Genomic DNA, 22,846 nt, shown 5'->3' on the forward strand with positions numbered 1-22,846 from the left:
TTTTTAGAATATATGAAGATAGCACAAGGAGTCGAGCTGAGAATTCATGCAAACACTTGTAGTACTACATTACACTAATATTTGTTTCTAAACAACAGAAACACAAAAAACTAGAAATCAAAAACTAAACATTTGTTTCTAGTCATTACTGAGGCACCAGAAATGGATACTGATCTTGCTCTAAAATTAGACTTTTATGTGCCTTAGAAGTTTGTGTAATGTTCCTGTTTGAGCGGAATAAAATCCAAACTCTTTGAATTATTCTTCATAACAAATATAGTATATAGATATATTTATGGAGTCTCACATAAAAAGTGGTTCACTATTCAATGCTTACAATTATTTTATATATATTAAAATTTAAATAATAAATGGTCTTCTGTTATTAAAATATGTATCTAATCTTCAAATAAATTTCTGTTTAGAATTTTACTATTATTTGTAATATATTTGTAATAATTTAACAAGGCTGCCCTATTGCTTTGTATGTAGTAAAGTATGCTACACAGAAAGTAACATTTTTCTTGCTTTTTGGACTTATTAGGACTCCACCACGGAAGGTGTTCCATTCCCTCCCCGTGTAACAGCACGAGGGCATGTGAATGTACATTTGTGGCTGAGGTGTCGAGCAATGTTGGTCACTGCACTTGTGACACAGATATATGGTGTTGGTGGTATGAAAGGTACTTTACTTTCTTGCTTTATATTTTGGGATTATAATGGTCAAATGAGCCTATACAGACACAATTCTTAGTCATAGTTCAAAAATACTAACATTAAGTCTGTGGCTGTATTATCACTGAACAATTTTTTGTATTAAATTCATCCAATCCAATAAGGAAAATATATTTATGAGCACAGTCTCTCCTAGAACATGAAAACAGAAAATATTATATTAATTTTCACTTAACGGTCATTACATTTTGAAAATTGTGTCTAAAAGTTTCAAATGTTCTAGTGTAATTAAGAAAGTATGGTTGTTTTAAAAAGTACTGTTGTTGAGTACTTCTGGTTTTAAAAGTCTCAAAATATTTTTTTCTTTTTCTATCTCTAATACATGAAATTTCCCTACATAGGTCCTAAAAATGTTTCAGGTAATTTTTGTAAGGATTTAAGAGAGATATTGCAAAGTACATTTTTTCAAGTTTTGTTATGAATAAATTAATTCCTTGGTTCTATGAACAATTCTGATGCTCACTTAAGTACCAAAATCAGTCTAAGTCTGTTGCCAAACTCTTAATAAATTCTGGTTAATTTCTATGGAGGCTGTTACTATTTTGCAATTTTAACTAAAATCAGATGTTTGGATAAGTAGAACAGATCTCAAATACCTTAATATTTATGTTGTTGGCTTGCATAAAAAGCATGCATTTGGATGAACTAAAGACATATTGCTGTTTAGAAACTACGCCATTTTTCTTTCTTTTAATAGTAAATTTGACACAAAATTGATTAAATGGTACCTGTGCAATGTGGAATTCAAAATGTCATATTTTCTGTAACTTTTTAGTGTAGAAATACTTAAGAATAGTAGAACACACAATCAAGTATTTTCTATTGTATTTTTACTATTCATATGTTCTCTTCTTTTAGGAAATGATGTGGCTGAGCGCAGAAGTGTGATAAAAGAAGTAATATTAGAGGCAGAAGCCTTTGGTGATATTGAGACTCAGGCTGAAATGATGGTGCAAGCTGCTATTCTTGACCTGCAAGAAAAACGTCCTGCGGCAGACGTTAAACTTCTTTTGCAGGTTTGAACACAAAGGAAAAAATGTTTGCTTTTCTTTGATAAATTTTTTGTGTAGTCAGGACAGAGGATAGCAGCATTAAATAAGTTTGAAATAGTGCCTGTAAAATAGATTTTTTTTTTTTTTACATTGTGTTCTTTGTCCTCATAAATAGACAGGAATATAGTAATGACTCTGGTTTATCTTGCCTGTGTCCAAACAGAATATCATCGGTTTACTCCAAGAGGATACATTTATTTCCCTGCCAGCTTCTTTGACTCTTGTGAAAAGTATGCTTCTGCTGGCAGATATACTGCTACTGCAAATAGTAGAAGACTCAGAACATTGCCCTTCTGCAGTGGAACCATTAAACTTGCTTGTTTTGGCACATAAGCTTGCCATTAAAGCAGTGAGTACATGATGGTGCTTTTCCAAATTCTTCCAACAGCATTAATTATTTATCCTGGAAGTTATTTTATCAGTTATTAATAAGGGTTACTCCTAGTAACCGATCACTTCAGTTTTAAATTCATTAGAATAGTGTAAAGAAGTCATTCATCTTACCAAACTCTTTATCCATACTCATCATGCATGTTCACATGTGAAGTCTGGTGTTTTCACAGAATGCAAAAATACTGAATAGTTGCAAGATACACATCCAGATGTGAAAAAAGAAATAGGTAGTTTGACTTCTAAAGATTTGCAGAACACTCACTTTTCCCATTTGCAATGAGGGACATGTTCATACTCAACACCTCAAGGAGAATGGAGATCTCATTAAATTCCTAACTCTTAAGCATGCGAGAATTTAGCTTTGTGTCTTAGAATATTTTGAATCAGGATAATCTATTTAAAGTAGCATGATTAGGTTGATGGATTGTTACAATTGATATGAAGAAATAATTTCCATGTAAAAATTTAAATAGGTAATTAAAAAAAATAAATCTAAAGACATTAACTTTGTGAGAAAACTAAACCATTTACCTATTTGGGATCCAAAAACAGATAGGCATTTTTATTTGAACTTGGTACAGATTATAGAGGAAAGTTTTTAGATCAAACTCTTTCCTCATATTTTCTAAAATAGAAGTTTAATACACTGAAATATTTATTTCCCTAAGTAATAAATAATCATATGAATCACTTCAGACTCAAACTTCCAACTGTGACACTTGCTAACCTTCAAGAGACTTGGCACTTTACAATGTCTGCCCATTGTCTTATCTCTATGAATGAAAGGTTTGACTGGCCCCTACATGCTAATTTCTTTTTCTTTTCTGGCCTTTGCTGGATGTCAGATTTCTTTGTAGAAATGACAGTTTCTTTTCAGGGCTTTGGTTACTTGTGAGATCTATTTCTAAAAGACTGATTTTAGGGAATTTTCTTTTAAAAACCAAAACCTAACATTACTAAATTCAATCAAGAGTTCATTGAAATTGTTTGCATCACAAGACTCTTCTGCAAGACAAGTACACACTAAAGTAAAGGAATTCAGGAATATTGAATCCTTTTCTAGTGCTCTTTTCAAGACACTTTAGTTTTGCAATACCTAACTTGATTTTTCAAACTGCTATTTAATTTGCTGTCTGCAACTTGATTTTACTGAGCATGCTCTTTTCATAGATCTTTGATTGTGGTGAATCCATTGAACAGCAAGAAGACAGTACATTGACTTGCCTGGTCTTACCCATAAAGAATATCTACCTGCCACATATTAACTTGCTAGCCCAAGTCAAAATGAAAATTGGTAAGAAAACCACAACTCATTTTTAAATTTTAGTTCATTTTCACTCATTTTGTGAATGGGTTGATTGGTATATCTTGGACTTCTTTTGAGTGGTCTAGGTAAACCTCAGTGGCATCATACAATAGTGAAACAGTATTATAGCTTTGTATTTATATCCATAAATCACTTGAATTTTTGAGAATTGGATTGTAACAGTAAATACGTAGCAGCATTTCTTCTAAGGAATTAGTTTATTTTTGCATAAATTGGTTGTCTACTAAATAATTTACAAAGAACTGTTGTTTTTTTCTTAAGGACAAACATTAGCTGAAAAAGTAGCTCCTACAGCTGCAAGACATCCCTTGCAATGGCTACATGCTCTCAGACATTTAGAATCAGCATTGAATCTTTGCAGAGCATCTGCAACAAAGAAATTAGATATGGAAGCTGAACTTCTTTTTCAGATAGGTAAATAAACCCCTGTTTGTACATCCTGAGTGCCATCCTAGGTAATGTTGTGCATGATGTCTCTTAAAATGGAGACATTTTACTGTAAAACTAGAATAAGTTTGGACATTTCTCACTGTCTCTATATGCAGATCTCTCTCCTGTGTTTAGTACCACACCACAAGAGTTCAGGATGCATTATTCTACAAATAATTTAAAAACTGGATTAGAACTACTTTCATCTGTGTGTTATCAGGTGTCCAAGGATGTGGCCAACAAGATTAAGAACATTATGTTTTGCACCAGGAGGTGTTGGTTTGTGAAGATCCTAGCCAGAAAGACATTAAAGACTTTAATGTATCTCTTAGAATGCCATTTTTTGGAGTTAACACTATAAAAGAAAAATGTGACAGTGTAAATGATCTCCTATTACTGTGCTTCCAGTCAGATTGTAGCACAACATGCAAATCATATCTGTGAAAAAGTTGACTCATTTTGGTCTTTTAGCTGTGCTTGAGAGAAAACAATGCTCTTCATTATTTCTACTGTCAAACAAAAAGTATGTTCACATAAGAACCGCTTGCTTCACTTTTATGGAAAGGTACTGAGAAGATGCTGCCAACAGACTCTTCTGTCAGTCAGCAAGCTGTCTGAGTTTATCCTGTGGGATGTGCCCAGCACAACATGGGCCTGAGGGCCACACCATGTGTGCAGCACAGGCCTGTGCCTGCTCACTGACTCCCCATGTAGAATGCTCTGCTAGTTGGGATCAGGAAATGTTAGGGGTCGTTACGATTCCCAAGTTCGGTTATTTCAGCTACTCTATGAAGAGAATTGTTATACAAACATTGTGCATTACCTTTTAAACAAACTGGAAAAGACCTTGCTTAACAGGAGGAGAACAGATAATGTATTGTGTTGTTTAACTTTTGTGGAGGGAAAAACAGATTGGGTGGGTCTTACGGAAGAAAAATTATTAACATCTTGAAAATCTGCTTTCTGTATTTCTAAGGTAAGGTAGAACGCCGGATAACTGAAACAGGCAATAACAAGTCATCTCAAGCTGTTGAAACCCTGTTGGAAGCTATTAAGCTCAGCCAGCAACATGATCAAAAATATGAGTAAGAATCTAGCTATATAACTTTGAAAAGAATTTAAATCATACATTAATATAATTTTTAAACAGTTTTTTGATATTTGGTCTGGGACTTCTATTATGGGAGTATCTTGTATGTTTTAGAGAGTTTTATTTCAATAGAGAAGAGCTAGTGAATATTTATTATCTTATTTAAAACAAATGATAAGAACATTTAAAAGCATTTTTTAATGCTACACAAAAGTTACAGCTTTCTGTTCTATTTCCAAATTTGTGCCCTATCTGTCAACACTGAGAACAGAGCTATCAATTAAACAGGAGGTTATTCATATTTCAGAAGATGAGCTGTGGTCTGCCCCCTTCCAGATAACAGAAATCCAGCTTGAAAAGGTTACCAGCCAGAAACAGTCAGAAGAGCAGAGGGAGAAGGAGCATAGGAAATGTGTTTGTAACAGATATCAGGACAGTGACTTTGGCATTAGTTATCAGCCTAGAAGATGCCTGAAGAGCTGAGCCAAGACAGCCAATAAATTCTGTCAAGAAGCTCTGATACATTGGACTTTAGTTTTTTTGTTTCTTGACCAGTCTAAATGAATAATGTGCCACATCTAGTTAGAGAGAGTGTAAAGGCAGCAATTTACCTTGCTTGTTTGGGTATTCTGTTACTGAAGTTAATGAACCAGAACTCTGAATGTAGAAGTAGTAGCATAGTAATAAACCTCAACAAGCAGCCAGCATGATGGAAGATGGTGCAGAAATGGACTGTGGTGAAGTTTTGCAAGTTTAATTTGCTGCACTCTCATTTAATTTGCTACCATCTTTCTAAAAGAATGTACAGAGACATCAATGGACCATGTCTTTCTTGTTTTAGAGAACTTAACATCCTGCTCACATTTATATAAGCCCGTGATATCTGTGGTATTATTTAATTAAAGTTGTTTCTTGATGTCTCACATCCTTTTTTGTTAGCAAGACTAGAAATTTAACAAAATTGTTGCCAACCAAGTGTAGAATTTGCCATCTTTTCAGCTAGTTTGCTCAATCTTTAACTGTGCAGTACTCTGACTTTTGTATTTTGTTTTACACAAATTGTACTAAAGCTGGAATTTATTGTACTATATAAACAGCCAACTCTGTGCAGTATGTATCTGTCCAGAATAGTAACTATGTGAGCAGGAGTTTGTTGCTATGCTTGGGGAAGTTAATTCATAAGTGAGATCTGAAGAAATCTGCAGAGCCAGGAGGAATCTGCATAAGAAGACTGTTATAAACCTATAGGGAATAGAAACGTTGGAGAAATTCTCAAGGTATAGTGATTTTCAGCAGGTCGAGGGGAGTAATTCTGCCCCTCTGCTCTGATATGATGAAATCCCTTGTGGAGTACTGCACCTAGCTCTGCAGTTCTCAGCACAGAAAAGACATGAACTTGCTGGAGTGGGTCCAGTGGAGTCCCACAAAAATTATGGGAGGCTGGAACACCTCTCCTGAGAGAAAAGGCTGAGAAAATTGGATTTTTTAGCCTGGAGAAGAGAGGGTTCCAGGGAGTCATTTTGGCAGCCTTTCAGTACTTGAAGGGGGCTGATAGGATGGAGATAGAGTTTCTAATAGTGCTTGTAGTGCTAGGACAATGGGTAATGGTTTTAAACCAAAAGAGGGTAGATTCAGAGTAGATATTAGGAAGAAATTTCTTAGAATGGTGATTCACTGGAATAGGTTTCCCAGAGAGGAGGTAAATGCCTTGTATCTCAAAACATTCAAGATAAGGTTGAATGGGGCTCTGAGAAACATGATCTGGTTGAAGATGTCCCTGCTCCTTGCAGGCAAGTGGGACTAGATGAACTTTGAAGGCCCCTTCCAACCCAAACCATTCTATGACTCTATGATTTTTGCTTAGTTTACAGTACTACTGTAAAAATCACTGAAAAGAGCTATATATATACATAGGAGGAGAGCAGGAATAGGTGAGCCCTGTCTGAAGATGTGAAATGTTCTGGTACAGAACTCAAAACTAAGAAGGTTCCTCATCTGAGCCCAGTTAGGAAACAAAGGTCTGGTTTGGTCACTGAGGGTATTTTTGCTGATACACCATGAGTATTTATTATTGGGAGAGTTTAACTGATGACCCAATTTGATTGATACCCAAATTCAGCTACCTATGTTTCAGAGAAACCAGGGCAATGGATAAATGCCTTAACTTGAGCAAGGAAGACAAAGAGAACAGGAAGATCACTTCCATTGTAGAATTAGGGTTTTCTTACTAAAAATTTGCAATTTATTTATGGAATATTTGTTTCAAATAATGAAAATCATATTTGATGTACTGTTAAATCAAGGTGTTTTTGTTAAGCACACCATAGGGATGTTTTAGACTCACATGACTTTAAAACAGGATCCCATGAATTTCTGAAAGAAGCTAACACTTAAAATAGATTATGGGGCCTGGCTGAATGATTTATTTGATAAGGTATTTAGCTAGTCTTATGCAGGAGTCAGATTGTATCACTGTAATGCTTACTTTGATAGTAAAGCTGATTATTCTGTGGGTTTCTTACAGGTTAATAAGACGGTCATACCTTGAAATAGCACTATTATATTTGTATTTTGCTGAAAATAAGGAGGATGAATCACAGACAGATGAGTCGGTGCCTTCCAAATCAAGTGTATGTTTTCTATTTTTTGGGCAGTGGCCTCTTCAAAACAGGAAATATGTATTGTGCACCTTGACGTATTATTACTTGTAATGACTTATACATCATGATGATTCTTAAAGTCCTCCTAGAAAAATCACACAAAGAAATCATGTAATAGAATTTGATCTTGTTTGATGATGTCTCTCGTGTTTATAGCATTGAATGATGATATTTAAGATATTTTTCTATATAAAATAGGAAGATACAGAACCAATAGTGTTCTCATTTCCCATTATGTACAAATTAATTTGTGTATTGGAAAATGTACTTAACATTCAAACTTGTTTTTGAAATGATAACTTTGTCAGATTTCAATTTTTCTATGCAAATATGAATTACAGCATGAGAAATATAAGTGTCTTTAAACACATGAAAGTGAAAGTTCCTACAAGCTATAGATGGAAAGCAAAATGTGTAACATTAGAGAAAAGAGGTAATTAGAATTCAAAAATTGGAATATGATAGCAACATTGCATACATAGTGACCATAGTATAAGCTGCTCTCAGAACTTTTTCCAGGAGCCAATAAGTATGCTCTGGAATTTTTTTTTTTCATTTTTAGCAATTAATCCATGGATTTAAATTCAATGCCAATTTTTACATCTTACAAATAAAATAATTTATAAGTTAGAGAACTTCCTTCTATGTTTAGAATATATTTTACTGTAATATATTTAGAATCCTGATTATGTATTGGTATATAATTTTTAGACCTATTCTGGAGATGGGTCTTCTGAGGAGGCTATGAAATCTGAAGTCTACAAAGCACAAGCCTGGATTGCAATAAGAGCAGCTACACAGGTTGGTGCAATATTCTGAAGAGGTAATTTTTTGTTTTTACATTTCATCTTATTCTACTTACATGAGCAAATAAGGTAATGCAAACAAGAGTGTTAAGGTTTCCTGAAATTTCTCACATAAGTCTTGTTTAATAAAATTAAAATGGACACTGAATAATGCATTTAATCTCTCTTGGACAGATATGACTCTGCTTAGCTTAACTTTGATTCAGTGCAAATAAAGTAGCACATGACCTGATATGAATGCATATGTATTTGACATGTGGACAGACATCAGTGGCATCCAGATGAGGATATCTGGTTTGAAATCACTATGTAGTAATTAAGCTGTCAGCAATAATGATTTATTTCAATATAATGTGTATCTTATGTCAGAAAGAAATAGAATATTTTCCTCAATTTAAAAAATATAGTATGTTTAATAATTAATCTTGCTACTCTAAGAAATTAAAATCTGTATAAATTTTGTAGTGAATGAGTCCCGAATAAAATAAATGTTATTTTTAGGTCAGTGAAGCTGTGCTTGCTTCTCAGCTGTTAACTGGATTGAAGAGTGTTAAAGAACAGAACATGAAGGATGAAGTGCAACAAAAAATCCCAGAATTTGCTTCTATGGATCTTTTTTCTTCATACAGAGATTTCATATCTGGTATTCTTTTATACCTAGTAATATCAGAAAATTAAATAAATAATAATATATATATGCCATGTCATCTAGTAATACATTTAATATCTAGTTTTAATTTATGAAAAATTATATATTGGTTTTGGAAAGTAAAAGCAAAAGTCTCATCATACAAAACATTAAGTAGAGACCTCATGAGGCTTTAAATATCAGCCTGTGCATTTGTTCAATATGTTAAGAAAAATCCTTTTTTTGCATACTGGGGCTCAGAAAGACAGAGTGCACATACGGCATAATTTTGGCTGGTCCTTTGTTACAGGACTTGCCCAGACATATAAAGTAGATATTGGCCTCCTTATCAGTCATCACTGCTTTTTGTTTTTTCCCAAACATTGTCCTATAACTGATGTTTTTCCCTAGATATATTATCTTTCCCATGGAGAGTTTCAGTGTTACTCTTGATTTTGCAAAGAGATGTTGGTGTTGAATAGCTCCTCTCCCTGCATCATCCCCCCAAAAACCCAACCCAACCAACGAAATAAAAAGAAAACCACAAACAACAAAACCCACCAAAACTAACAAAGTCAAACTCTTACAAAGTTTCCTCCCTGTGTATTGTATTCTAAAAGTCAAAGTCAGTAGAAGAAAATTTTCACTGTCTTTCCAATCCAATTGATTATTATTTAGATATGCTTTCACTAGCTTGGTAGAACTTTGCCTGGTTTGTCTTAAATTCTGCATTTATTTTTCAGCTAAAGGAGTGGATGAAATTGAATTTTTTGATCTTAAAAAGCCCCCAGCGGTGAAACTGGGAATTCTGAGATAATGGCTGCTAGATGTTATGTAAACACAGACAAAATATTCATGTTTATTTTTAAACTAGGAACCATTAATTTTGGTTCAGTGAGTTAATTTCAATTATCCCAGGTGGCTGACAAATACTGAATTGCTCTGCTTGATAGGTGCTGGCAAAGCTGAGCCATGTCTGCATACTGTACAGTGTTTAAACATATGTGTTTTGATTGGTTCATGAAAACAAGTGTTGTGTGCTAAGACTTTCCATCTGATTGTTTTGTACTAGCTCCATTTGCTTATAATTACAGATAATTTTTCTTTTAGCAAATGCAACAGGTGTTTCTCCTGATAGTTCTATTAGCCAGTACAAAGAAGAATAGAAAATGAAGGAAAGCAATAGTAGGCTAAAATACAAAAATGTAAATTGAAATGTAAAGTCTCAGTAGAGCACACTATTTTCTATAAAACTCTTAGTAAAACACATATTTAAGTTTTCATCTATATGGCCATTCATTAATATGGCCATTTTGGCATTGACAGCGAAATGTCAGGAATAATAGAGACATTCCGATTTTTTAGAAGCACTCATAATTATTTTCTGAAAGTTTACTGTTAGGAATCACTATGACATAACATTTTTTCAGTTTGGAGTGAGAAGCAGAGCTCAAGAATTGTGCTTTTGAAAGAGACATGTACTAATACAGTGAAAACCACTATTGAATGTAAGCAGTGATGTAGTGATATCTGTACTGATAATTTTTTCCTCTTTCTGCATAAGTACAACTTCTAGGCAGCACAAAAGAAAATATTATATTTTGTTTTATTATCTTTTGTTTTATTTCACAGTTAAGAGTATATTTCATTGAAAAGGTGCTTAATATCTAAAAGGGATGAAGGATTAAAACTAACAATGAATACTCCAGAGTACCTAACACTTCTGAGTTTGGGTCAACATAACTGGGAAGTTCAGCTGTCTCAGTTATGACTGATGACTCCTTGGGTTGTTTCCATTTAGTAAATATCTAGTGTAGAAATAATGCTTTCATATTCAAATTCAGAGAGAGAGAATGCACTGTGCTCTCTACTCCTTTTGAATTTCTTGCATGGATTAGTAAGGTACCTGCCCATGATCTGAGAAACAATTTTCAACTAGTTTTAAGGCTATTTACTATTTGAACTCATATTAAAACAGAATTGAACTAGTTTTCCTTGTGTGAAAAATATAAGCAGTTTCACAACTTACACTTCTAGTTACAAATTAGTCGATTCTAACACTATGCAGAAATTGCTTTTGAATTCCAACCACTTCATGTGTGTTCTTGAACTCTTGTTGGATAACAGATGGATACAATGTTATCTCTGAAACACCCGAAGTATCTTCTGCTGAAAACAAACAAATCACAGAAGACACCTTTCAAAGTGAAAGTGAAGGAACAGAAAGTCTTGTTGCCAAGGTCAGCCAGAAGAAAGATACAGTAACATGGATTCACATGATTCGCTACTATAATAATTTAAAAAGAATTTATAACACAAACCTATCTGGTATGCATTTTTATTTCCTTCTAGAAAACTGCTGTAGGTGAGATACTGTTCTTGAGGGCAAACAGTGAAAGATTCAAAGGCTATCATCTGAAATACCCTAATTTTTAGTATGTTTAAATTGTATAAATGCAAAAAAATCTTCATGTAAATCCAGATTTATGTCACTTTATGCATGCTGCAAGTGAAGATATTACTACCTTTCTTCATAGTTATTCATAAGCCTCCACAATACCAGGAAGGCCTCCCTCAAAACTGAATTGTTATTACTACATCTGAAGCATTTCTAAAAAAATCATAATCTGTATTTATTTTTAGTTCTAGAAAAATCAAGCTTAAGTCACATCATAAATAAACCTCTTCAGTTTGAGGTTCTGTTTTGGAGACCTGAGTGTAGGGTAAATGAGAAGGCTGAGCATTATTGAATGTGTTTTTACTAAAACCCCAGATGTGATTTGCTTGCTTCTTTTCACTGCAAAAAGAACATGGTAATAGATAGGACCTTTCAAACAGAGTAAGAATCCATTAATTGTAAGGCCTTAATACTGTGCACCTACATGTGATGGCCAGCTTTTGGATTTACCAGTGATGACCCAATAGGTGAGAACAAAACTACAACATACATATACCTGGTGTTTAGAGAGAAACCCAGCAACTCTGAAAATAACAATTCCAGAGAGGGCTGGGTTTTCTCCCTGCAGCATCAAATGAAAGTATCCTGGTTCACCACGGAACTGTAAGGAAGGTATCTACAATTAGGTGTCAAAACGTGCGTGTAAATCTCAGCTTTAGTTACCTGTTGGGGAGCCTAGGGGGAAACTCAACTGATCACCCCATAGCTGTCTAAACTGGGGTCTTAAGAGCTCTTAAAGCTTATTTTGACTGTGTTGAATAAATATATGTTTATTCTAGTGGGTGCTTAGGCATCTAGTGAACATACTGGTGCTTACACTCTGAATTTAAGTACCTACACCTCAAAATTACATCTCCCATTTGGTGCTACATTATAATGTCTGGAGAGAGTTTGTTTCATTATCTGATCACTGGTGAAAAATTACAAATAGCATAAGCTAGTAATATTTAAGGGCAATCAATATAATTGTTGGAAATGGATTTATTTGATATTGATTTATTTACATATTTTATTATGTTTTCAAAATTTATTAATATAGCGTAGATGTAGTAATTTAACATTTTAATGGCAAATAATGATGTAATTTTAAAAATCTCTTTTAAAACCTGCCCCTAATCCAGGCCCTGGATCACTTTCTGCAAGAGATGGACACCTTGGTTTGATTTCTGACACAGGAATTGTTCTACGCATAGCAGAAATGCATTCCTTCCTTGAAAAGAATTTATTTGAATATTCATTGTGTTGTCTTGAGAATTTTCCAGAAGAACTACGTGATGTAGAAATGCCACTCAGTAATGCAACTGATTCTTCAGAGGTACTTATGTTCTCTCTAATGTTTCAAAAATATTATACTGGCATTTCATTCAGATTATTGGTAATTCCAGTGGTAATATTTCTGGGAGCATTATAGAAGAAGGAAATAATATGCAGAGGATCTTTTTTAGATCTGTGGCTTGTGAGCAGCCTATTTGAGCTTTGAAATGAAGGCAGCTCAGAATACATCACTCAGATAAATCTTGATTAGAATTCTGGACTCTACACTTGACCATAGCACGTGTTTTGAACATTGAATGAAATTTGTCTTAGAAGACCTACTATAAAAATAATTGTCTTCAAAGTTTCTCCATCCCACTTCTCACATTAATAATTATCCTAATACTAAAAATTAAAATGAAAGATCAGTCTCTGTGGCTTACTTTTTAGTTATTATATTCAGTATTAAATGGAGACATGGGAGCCTTGAGGGCAGAGAACTTGGTATGTTATAAAAATGAATAAAAATACTTCTTTGAAAGTAGCTTGTCTAGAGTTGGTGAACTTTCTGCAGTGTTGGACAGCATATCATTACTCATTTCCCAACAAAGAGCTGACTGTGCCACTGAATAAATTGTAAATATATGGTATGTGACATTTATAACAGCCATCATATATCAAAAATTATTTTACTATGTCTGCCCTTTTTTTGACATAATTAGTATTACAGTATCCTAGAATAATAAGCTTCAGAACTCACTGTCATGTTCTTGACGGGTGCAAGCTGCATAATCATGTGTTAACTTCAGTATTGTAGACAGATAACAAGCATAAAGCTCTTACTTTTTAAAATTCTAAGACTCATTGATTTTTATCACAACATTTTTAGAAGCTTTAACTATCCAAAAGGTTATAGATGTTATTTTAAAAATGTTACTGTAATTTATTACTTTGAGTTTTAACAGTACAAATAGACATAACTTCTGAAAGAATGATTTTTATGTATGAAATTGTTTCACTTATATCTATTTCTGTATTCTATTTTTGACTCTTGAAGGCTTTTTCAGGTCTGCTGACCAAAGAATCCAAACTGCATTAGGTCCATAATTAAAATTCTGAGCCCTGTTACATTTTTCATGCTTGCTATCTGTTCTGCTCCATGATAGTAACTAGATCTGGAAATACTTGACTAAGACTGTTTTCAGGCTTTTAAGAAAGTTGAATAGGCAAACATTTATGTATGTTATTCAGCAACCTACCAGTTGTAATGTCCTTCTTCAAAAAGATTCAATATGACTAGAAACCCAAAGGATACCGTTCAGTAAAAAAAAACCCAAAAAACAACAAGCATTTAAGAAATACATAGCATAATATAGAATTTTAAGAGCTCTAGTTCAGGGGCATAGAATGAATTAGGTTCTTGCCATATCCATATATATGTTTTCTCCTAGTTTTTTTCACAGTCCATGCTAGCAGGACAGTGGATGATTCATTACTGAAGTAGAAGAGGGTTCTAGTGGCTGGGTCCTCCATGCACACCTCATGGCTTACCATGGGTTATGGCCACTGAAGGCACATCCATATGCTTGAATTTATGCCTTCCACATGCCTGGATTCATCGTTACCTTCACTTCTACTAAAGTTTCATGTGGGATGGTAACTGGCTTTATGGTGTAAGACTAGATTATTATGAAAAATCCATCTTCTGTTCACTTCGATTTACTGCCCTGAAGTTGTCACACACTGAATTTTCTGTAGAGAAAGTAGGTAAAGTTTTCCATCTTTTTCAGCAGTGAACATTCAAAATTTGAAAAGAATTTCCCAGGGAGCTGTTTCTTGGGTCCACATTTTGGAACCAATTATGGAGACATTAGGACCTTTTCAAATAGCCTCCACATTCCCTGAAAATGCAACTGTTTGGCCAGTGTTCTTTGCAGATCTGTGTAATACTTTAAAAAATAGAGATGGTGTGTTACTCTTCAGCCTTTACATCAAATATTTCACAATTTTAGGGAAAGGTTTTGTTCATGCATGAATGTTGGCTGACAGTGTTCCTGCATTAATTCCCTGGTGAATGACAGCCAACAGTAGCTATTTGATGAATGCCCTGCTAATGTTTCATATATATTTTATAAAATACAACAAATCCTCAGAAATTAAGTGATTGAATTTTCAGCAGGCATCACCCTTTGTTAGTTGCACGGCTGAGAAAACAGATAGGTAAACATAAATAAAACATTATTCTAACATTCAGAATCCTATTTTAGTTATCAATATGTATACTTGACAAATTAGTTTTTCATTGCTAAATTTTGTATTCTCAGCGTGCCAAATAATAGATTTGAGCCAAACCCATAATGCCATAATGATTTTAAATCAAAGGCAACAATCTTTGTGACTGTGGTTGTCTCTAAATCAGCATTTGTGTTACCCTTAGAAATGTGTCATCACATCAACACTGAAAAGTCTCAACTCGGTAAAAAGGACACTTTTTAAAACTACCCATTTACCTAAATTAATATCTATTTATGCTAGAATGAAATTCATACCAATTCCAGTAGACACTAGATTATAACAGATTTTTCCTCTTTCACTACAGAACATACAGTTTAAACTTAAATAAACATATAGTTTAAACATATAGTTTAATTTAAATAAATTATATAATTGAAATATTATTAAATATAATTATTTACTAAAAACTTAACATTTATTTTGTGTTCCAGATGTCTCTTGATGTTTCTGAAAGTGCATCAGAAATGTCACATGTTCTGAGAATGCCTTCTCCAGTTTCTGTTGTTGCAGAAGATGAGAAGACAGAGAGTAGAGCAGCAAGGGCTCCAGATAAGGAAATTAACATTCAATGGTATATTCCTTCCATGGCAAAACCATCAAATGATACAGAAATGAAGGTATAACTAGAGCAAAAAACAGTTCCTTAGGTAGTGGAGCAAATTAAGTCTCATTTCCAGTGAATATTTGTGTTAGGAGTTTTCAGCTTTTTAATAGAATTACGGTGATAGGAAGAATTTATTTACTCTGCTGCAAACCTGCTCTTTAAAAAAACAGAATGCCCTGACAGTTTTTTTGTTGGCAGACCAGAAAAAACATATTTTTTCTGATATAGAGCTTCCAGGCTATACTGTATTCATGCCTGTTGTAAATCCCTGATGTCTTTAAGATCTCTTTTCTAAGTTTGGGTAGACCTGACTGATACATTCAAATAATAGTTTGGTGGGAGACTCTTGGAAAAACAAAGATACACATATACAGGGAAAATGGGATTTGTAAGTCTCATTTTCCTAAAAGATCAGACTGAACATGAAAGATGAAAGAGATGAGAGGGTTTCAAGAATGTGAGAAGCTATGACATGGAATTTGTTTTATCTTTACACAAGGGAAAAATGTGTAGGTAAAATTTCTGCTACAGCAATGAAAATCCATGATCTTAAACTTTTTGACATAGCAGATCTGTTTCTAAATTTCTATTAGACCCATTTATCTGTATTAGGAAACTGATAGAAGCCCCGTGAAGTTAATGTAAATAATGTAGCTTTTAATGTGGCTTTGCAGGTTATCTTAGCATGGCCGTACAGATCAGTAGAGGACCAGGGAGAACTCCTAAAATTAAATAATGCATGAATGCCATATATTTGACATTTTCCATATAGTCAAAACATTACACTACCATTAGGACCCATATTTTCAATTGTACTAGTAAATTCTTGTAGTGTAAGATGAGAGCATTCTACTTAGTTTTCTTATAATGGTATAACTTTTTTTTAGATTGGTGAGTTATGCACACTTAATGGATTTAAACCTAGCATGATGACAGCCATGCATATGTTTGAACAGGATCAGGACAATGCTGGGATTTTGATAGTGACACCATGGGGTATACCTAATTTTCAAATCCATAGTAATAATATCCAATTTAATTAATTAAATGAATTTAAAACTTAAAAAATCGGAGTGTAGTACAAATTCATATGAAGTCACACTCCTCTCTTTTTTTAAGGTCAGTTATCTAAGGCTTCATCAGTACGCTGTATTGTACTCCTGTATTACTGAAATAGCTCAGGTCTATTGCATTACCCATCCCATCTCTTTTATAGGTTTTGTTGCTTTATGCTTATAATACAAACCCTGTCAAGATTAGTGACATCAGTTCAACGTCTCTGTTTTCAGGCCACTTGTGGATTCCATTGGCTAGGTAAATAATAATTGTCTCTGTGCTGTTATTTCATGTTGTATTAAAGATCAAACAGACTTTTAAGATGAGAGAAAATAAAGTACAAAATATCAAAGGGCTGTAAATCTTTAAAAGCATTCATTTTTGCTTTTCAGAGATTTTTCACTGTAAAAACAGTAAGATGTTGTACATGTGTTAAACCCATCCAAACAGTTGCTTTTTCAATGCATTCATTAGCATTTTAGTTTTGATTCTTAAAGAACCAAATAACATATGCTAATTGTATTACACTGGCATAGCAATGTAGCAGATCTAAGAAGCATTCCCAGCAATTATTCCCATTCTCTCAGTGGATCATCTACTTTCTCCATCCCATATTACAATTCTGAGAATGCAAGAATTTTTCTTAGTTGTAGCACCAGACTCTGCCCTTAATTTTACATCCTATGGCATTTTTCATTATTTCTTTCTTGTCATTCATCTAGTCTTAAAATTTTGGAACTGCTTAGTGGGTGGAAGGGAAGAAATAAAGGGCAGGATTTGCCACCCTTGTGCTGCTTGGTTGAAAAAGCCATTTCTTAGAGAGGCATTCCTAAAATAATACTTGCCAAGTTTTTTTGTAAAAAGCTAATGCATTCTATATATCCACTTTATTAAATGGAAAACTTATTTTTGTAAAATTATGAGATTAATCTTGAAATGAAAGAAAATGTAGGACCTAATCAATATGTAATAAAAGCTAGGTCAGCTTAATTATAACCTGGAAGCAACAAATATTGTTATTTTATAACAGTAATAATAAAAAACTTTGTCTTCTTTTAGAATTATTTCTTTAAGGGAGAAATTGTCTGATCTGAAGGAGCAAGTTGAAATATTGATGTATGGTTCTAACAGCTTTTCAGCTTCAGTACCTGCAAGTTCTCTTGTGCAAAATGAAACTTTGAAAAGAAGTCGTTCAAATAAATCCAAAAGATGTGATAGGAAACTGCATCTTGATGATAAAACAGAAGTAAGTGAGAACAGCTTGGCTCTTATATATCTTTGACTTGATTTAAGATGTCTGTTTTGGGAAAGTAAATGATGGGCAACTTGTCAGGCAGACTTAAAGGCAGGTGTTAAGCTTCCCTCACATCTTTAAAGAAAATTTGAAATACTTTATTTCACTCTTTATTTATTTTTAACTTTTCCTAATATATTGCTTGTCACTTAAAAAAAAAAAAAAGAAACAGGCATTTTCAACCTTCTACTTGAAAATAAAAGCTACCTCTTCAGATACATAGATTTGGAAACTGATACCTAATTTATAGTAATCTACATCTGAAAATCCTTGGCAGTGTGTTAAATTAGCATGGTGATCAACCCAAAAGTGCTTTTTTAACATCAGTTACACATCTTCAATGTAAAATGGGCAGGGGTGGTTTCTGAAATAAGAACTTTCTAATAATGTTATTGAGAGATTACTAATATTGGCACAGAATTTATTTTCATTTTCTCTATGCCATCCTCTTTTCTTTTTATTAGCAAGGCTGAATATGGTCCACAAGCAAATACTCTCCCCACATACACACACACAAAAGGTAATTTCAGAATTTTCCATGTGCTCTGTTTGAGATAATGTCATTGGAATAGAATGTTGCCACAGCATAAGTGCTGCTTGATAAATGCCAAGGCAAAATAGACGTTTATTTTCAAAGTGGGAGACATTTATCATGTGACAGGATTCACTTTATATCTATTATGTGAAATGATTAATGATGTAGAGACTGTCATTTTGTCTGATGGATGCTGTGAAACAGTGACAATTGTGCACTGTGCCATTATTACAAAGCTGTATTTTGACCAGCTTGAAGAACAAATGATATTTTGGCCAATCACTGTGTTCAGGAGGGTAGACAGAGCTGTCCTTTAGTTGGTGTTTCTGATTACCTGAAGGCGTTTGCTCAAAATTTCATTAAAATATGTCAGTAATTGGTAAAAAAATGTTTAGAATACTAATAGGATTACCATGCCATGCATTATACTTGTATAAATATCATCTTGTCAGGGTGTTTGTTTATCATATCTTCAGTAAACACATAGCACAAGTATGCTAAGTCACTGGATTTAAAACCTGAACCAGGAGCAATTTTGTCTCTAGTAGAAACTGCAAGATTTGGGCATTGTGTTTGTACAGGAAGCACTGCTATTTGTGTTTCAGAAAATTTATATTCATCAGCTACGGTTTACTTTGCTGTGAATTCAATTAGAATAACCTAAAACTTGAATATTCTGAAAAAATTTGTAAGGCTGAGCCATCTGTTAGCTTATCGGAGAAGACTGATAGTACAGCATATGTTTGTAGTACACAGATAGTGCAAATATTTTCTTGTTTTATACCATTAGGAAATTATTAAAAGGTGTTTGTCTGAAGTCAAAGCACTGCTGTCTGTTGTTCCAGCCCTGTCCTCTCCATTAACTGAGGTATGTTGTTCTCATTAAGAGTAATAATCTGTTTTCTAAAATAAAACAATTGTTCAATTAAACTGAAACATGGATTATAGCACTATGCATCTTCCCATTTTTTTCCTTATTTTGTTTTGGTTTTATTTTATCATCTTTACAAATAAAATACAAATGTGCATGATTATAAACTGTGAATATCTTCACTGTTCATTAGAATCAACTATTCATACATGCAGAAGTGTATTAAAAGGGGATTTTTGCTCACAATGGTTAATACAGATTATCCACCATTCTCAGGTCATTGTTTACACAGACTCCATTGAATTTCTGTGATGGAATCACCAAATGCAATTTCTTTCCATTCTTGTATTTTTGCAGTTATTCAGACTTGATTATTTAATTTTCTTTAGCTTTCTCTGCCTTGCCCATGACATGTTTTGAGAGATAGCATGCCACTTTTTTTGTCCATGCTGCTGGACAAAGCATCTTATTCATGCTGTTATCCAGTGCAGTCAGTATCCCAGAGGAGACTGTGGGGACTGGCCCATGGTGGGGAGCAGTGCTGTTCAGTGTTCTCAGCCACTGTGGGGACATCAGGAAAGGACCACAGCTCAAGGGACTCCACAGGAGATTCTGCAGTCCACTGTCACATATCACTCCCTCAACTGATCCTCAAATATCTTGCCAGTAATTGTTCACAATGCAATGATAATGGAAAAGGCATCCACTGTACTCTTCCAGTCAGAGAGCTCTTCCTACCAGAACAGAATCTGACTTACCCGAGAGAGAATACTGCCTGTTACAGCAGAGAGAATCTGTCCTGTGTGCCCTGCAGCCTGGTACCTGAGAGTACACACTTCCCTTTGATACACATTGCACCTTTCTTGCCACCCCTTGTTATCCATCCCGAAGTTCTCTCAAATGACTCCCAGGCCTTCATATCACACAATCTGGCTTTATCAATGCATCAGAATACACCCACATCCCTTCTGCAAAGCTTCGCTTTTCAGAGTCCCACTGAAGTATCTTCCATGGTAGCAAGATTTGATAGATTCCTAGGGAAAGATACAGACAAACTTTCACAGAATCATGAAAAATTTCTGGAACTGTTTAAATTCTTGTGAATTCCTTTTACTTTGCCTGCTTATATTTGTGGATCTATGATGGAAGTGGGGGAGCAAATTTAGTGGTGATTTTCTATTAAGGATATGATGTTTATGCATTGTAAATTCCACAACCAGGTGGAACATCACAGAGCTTTTCATGATGAAATTTCAAATACAAGATTCAAGCTAAGATGCTTTGAGATATGGTAATTTTGGCTGAGTAGCTGAAGCTTAATCCTTCAAGATGCTGAGTATCCTTGTTCTTCTCTGAAGCAAACAGAATTGCAGGGTGCTTAGCACTTCCTTATATATAGCATATTTCAAAGTAGCATTTCCAAACTTTCATATAAGTTGTATGTGTGCATTACCCCGTCTCAGCCAGAGACAGAAAGCTCAGGGAGGGACTATGTACACCACAGAATAGTACATCCCCTTTGTAATCAAGCATGCAGGAGAAGGCAGCAGATACATTTCTTGTATGTAGTTTTTCACCATTTTCCCTTACCAAACACTTTTCTGTTGCTCGTGTTCTGGTGAATTAATCGGGCAAAGTCAGTTCTAATTTGTGGTCTTTGTTTTCTCATTGTCTGAGCTGTCACTCTTCTGTCATGTTTCCACTTTCTCTTCTTTGATTCTGTTTTTTCTCTCTGTATGTCCTACAGTGCTTTTGATTCAGCCCTGAATTATATTTATAAATTGAGAAAGTGCATTTTCATTGAATTATTCATTTAAAATGATTTGACTTTTCATGTTTTGAGAATAAAAAATTATCAACCTGCTTGTTTTTAATTCTGTTTAATGAGTAGCTATGTCCTTGAGGGAGATGAAGTGTAGTGTTTGAAAGCTCCAATCTTAAATGTTAGAAGTAAATGTATAAATAAAATAATTGCATTAAAAATTAACCTCCCTGTGTAACTTATTCCAATCATTTCTGTCTTCAATTGTTTTTTGCTGATACCTAAATCAGTTAAATAGTTCTCTGTGTTCAATGGACACTCAAATCAGTTTATGATTGCCCTCTATTTCACCTTTTACTGTTAGCTCAATTCCTTCAATTTCTCATCTTAGGAAAAGCCTTCCAAATTACTAATCATACTTACCGCTCTTCATTTTACCAACAGATGATCATGATAAACTTTGTGAGCAAGACTGTTCATAAAGGTTTCTACCCTTGAATCCTGTTTTACTAATTTCCTGCAAGACGTGTCATTAACCACAAATTTATACCAAGGCAATAAAAATGTCAAACTTACTCATTGGTTGTAGTTCAGAAATCTGGATTTATATTAAACTATTGGTATATATGTGTATGTATATTAGTATGTGTGTGTATATATATATCTGTGTATTGGTATATATGTACTTTTTTGGTACCTCTAAGCTTAATAAAGTTATTAATTTAGTTTTTGTGGTTTTTTTTTTCAGATCCCATTTGATGTTACTTTGCAATCAATAGCAAATTTGAAAGATATGTTTGATCTTGCATATGGATGTATAATAACTGAAGGAAGTCTTTTTGATTGGATCATTACTCTGCTTCATTAAATGTTATTTTGCAATAATTTATTCAGTTACTAGCTGGATGCTACAGACTTAGACTTAAGTTCCAGTGTTAATATAACAACTTCATTAGTCACACCAGGATTTGGCTCCTGTTATGTTTTGTAATTTTCACTTTTAGGTTATTTCAAATTATTTAAGCATTAGTAGTTTTTAAAATAAAAATAATTTTTAGGAATTTAATATTTTGTAAGTAGTTTATTTATAAGAGGATTCTCTAGTACTCTCTAAACAATTTCTTATTGTTTAGAAAAGCTGAGTAGGTTTGTAGTCTTCTAGTTCCTGCTAATAGATACTCCTTTTTCCCCTGAAGTTGTATTCTTATCAGCAATTTTAAATTGCTTTTGCAGTTATCAAAAGTTGGTATTATTTTTGAAGTTGAGAATTTTTGGTGGGCCTAAAATGATCACTGAGCTTGTTCTTCTATTCATCTGTTTGGAAACTAGCATTTCAGGTTGTTGAGGGTGCAAGTGATCATTCAGATGTCTTTATAATTTAAAGCATGTTTTTAAAAAACAAAGAAACCCCCTCAACAAAGAAACAACTGCCCCCCTAACAAGACAGTACTAAGAATAAAATGGTACAGTACAGAATATTTTTTATATCATTCTGAAAAGCTAAGGGAACCTTTCTGAATGTTGCTGTAAATATTATTTTGAAGTATTCAAGAAATACAAATGAGTCCTACCAACAGCCATGTGAGGCAATATGCTT

The 22,846-nt window shown here is 33.8% G+C and overlaps 1 protein-coding gene across 1 annotated transcript in view; it reads left to right on the top strand.

The window, feature by feature from the left end:
* CFAP54 (cilia and flagella associated protein 54) overlaps nt 1–22,134 on the top strand; it is a 101,573-nt gene extending 79,439 nt beyond the window's left edge. The window contains exons 54-69 of the mRNA XM_031507516.2: nt 545–683; nt 1,594–1,751; nt 1,951–2,136; nt 3,351–3,474; nt 3,769–3,921; nt 4,913–5,021; nt 7,551–7,656; nt 8,398–8,487; nt 8,994–9,135; nt 11,248–11,448; nt 12,700–12,893; nt 15,559–15,744; nt 16,948–17,045; nt 17,847–18,033; nt 19,407–19,484; nt 21,998–22,134. Of these exons, the coding sequence (XP_031363376.2) occupies nt 545–683; nt 1,594–1,751; nt 1,951–2,136; nt 3,351–3,474; nt 3,769–3,921; nt 4,913–5,021; nt 7,551–7,656; nt 8,398–8,487; nt 8,994–9,135; nt 11,248–11,448; nt 12,700–12,893; nt 15,559–15,744; nt 16,948–17,045; nt 17,847–18,033; nt 19,407–19,484; nt 21,998–22,117 (2,271 nt within the window). The 3' untranslated portion in view covers nt 22,118–22,134. The remainder of the gene's footprint in view (nt 1–544; nt 684–1,593; nt 1,752–1,950; nt 2,137–3,350; nt 3,475–3,768; nt 3,922–4,912; nt 5,022–7,550; nt 7,657–8,397; nt 8,488–8,993; nt 9,136–11,247; nt 11,449–12,699; nt 12,894–15,558; nt 15,745–16,947; nt 17,046–17,846; nt 18,034–19,406; nt 19,485–21,997) is intronic.
* Nucleotides 22,135–22,846: the final 712 nt, after the last annotated feature.

Source organism: Lonchura striata, chromosome 5, assembly GCF_046129695.1.
Source record: "Lonchura striata isolate bLonStr1 chromosome 5, bLonStr1.mat, whole genome shotgun sequence".
NCBI classification, from domain to species: domain Eukaryota; kingdom Metazoa; phylum Chordata; class Aves; order Passeriformes; family Estrildidae; genus Lonchura; species Lonchura striata.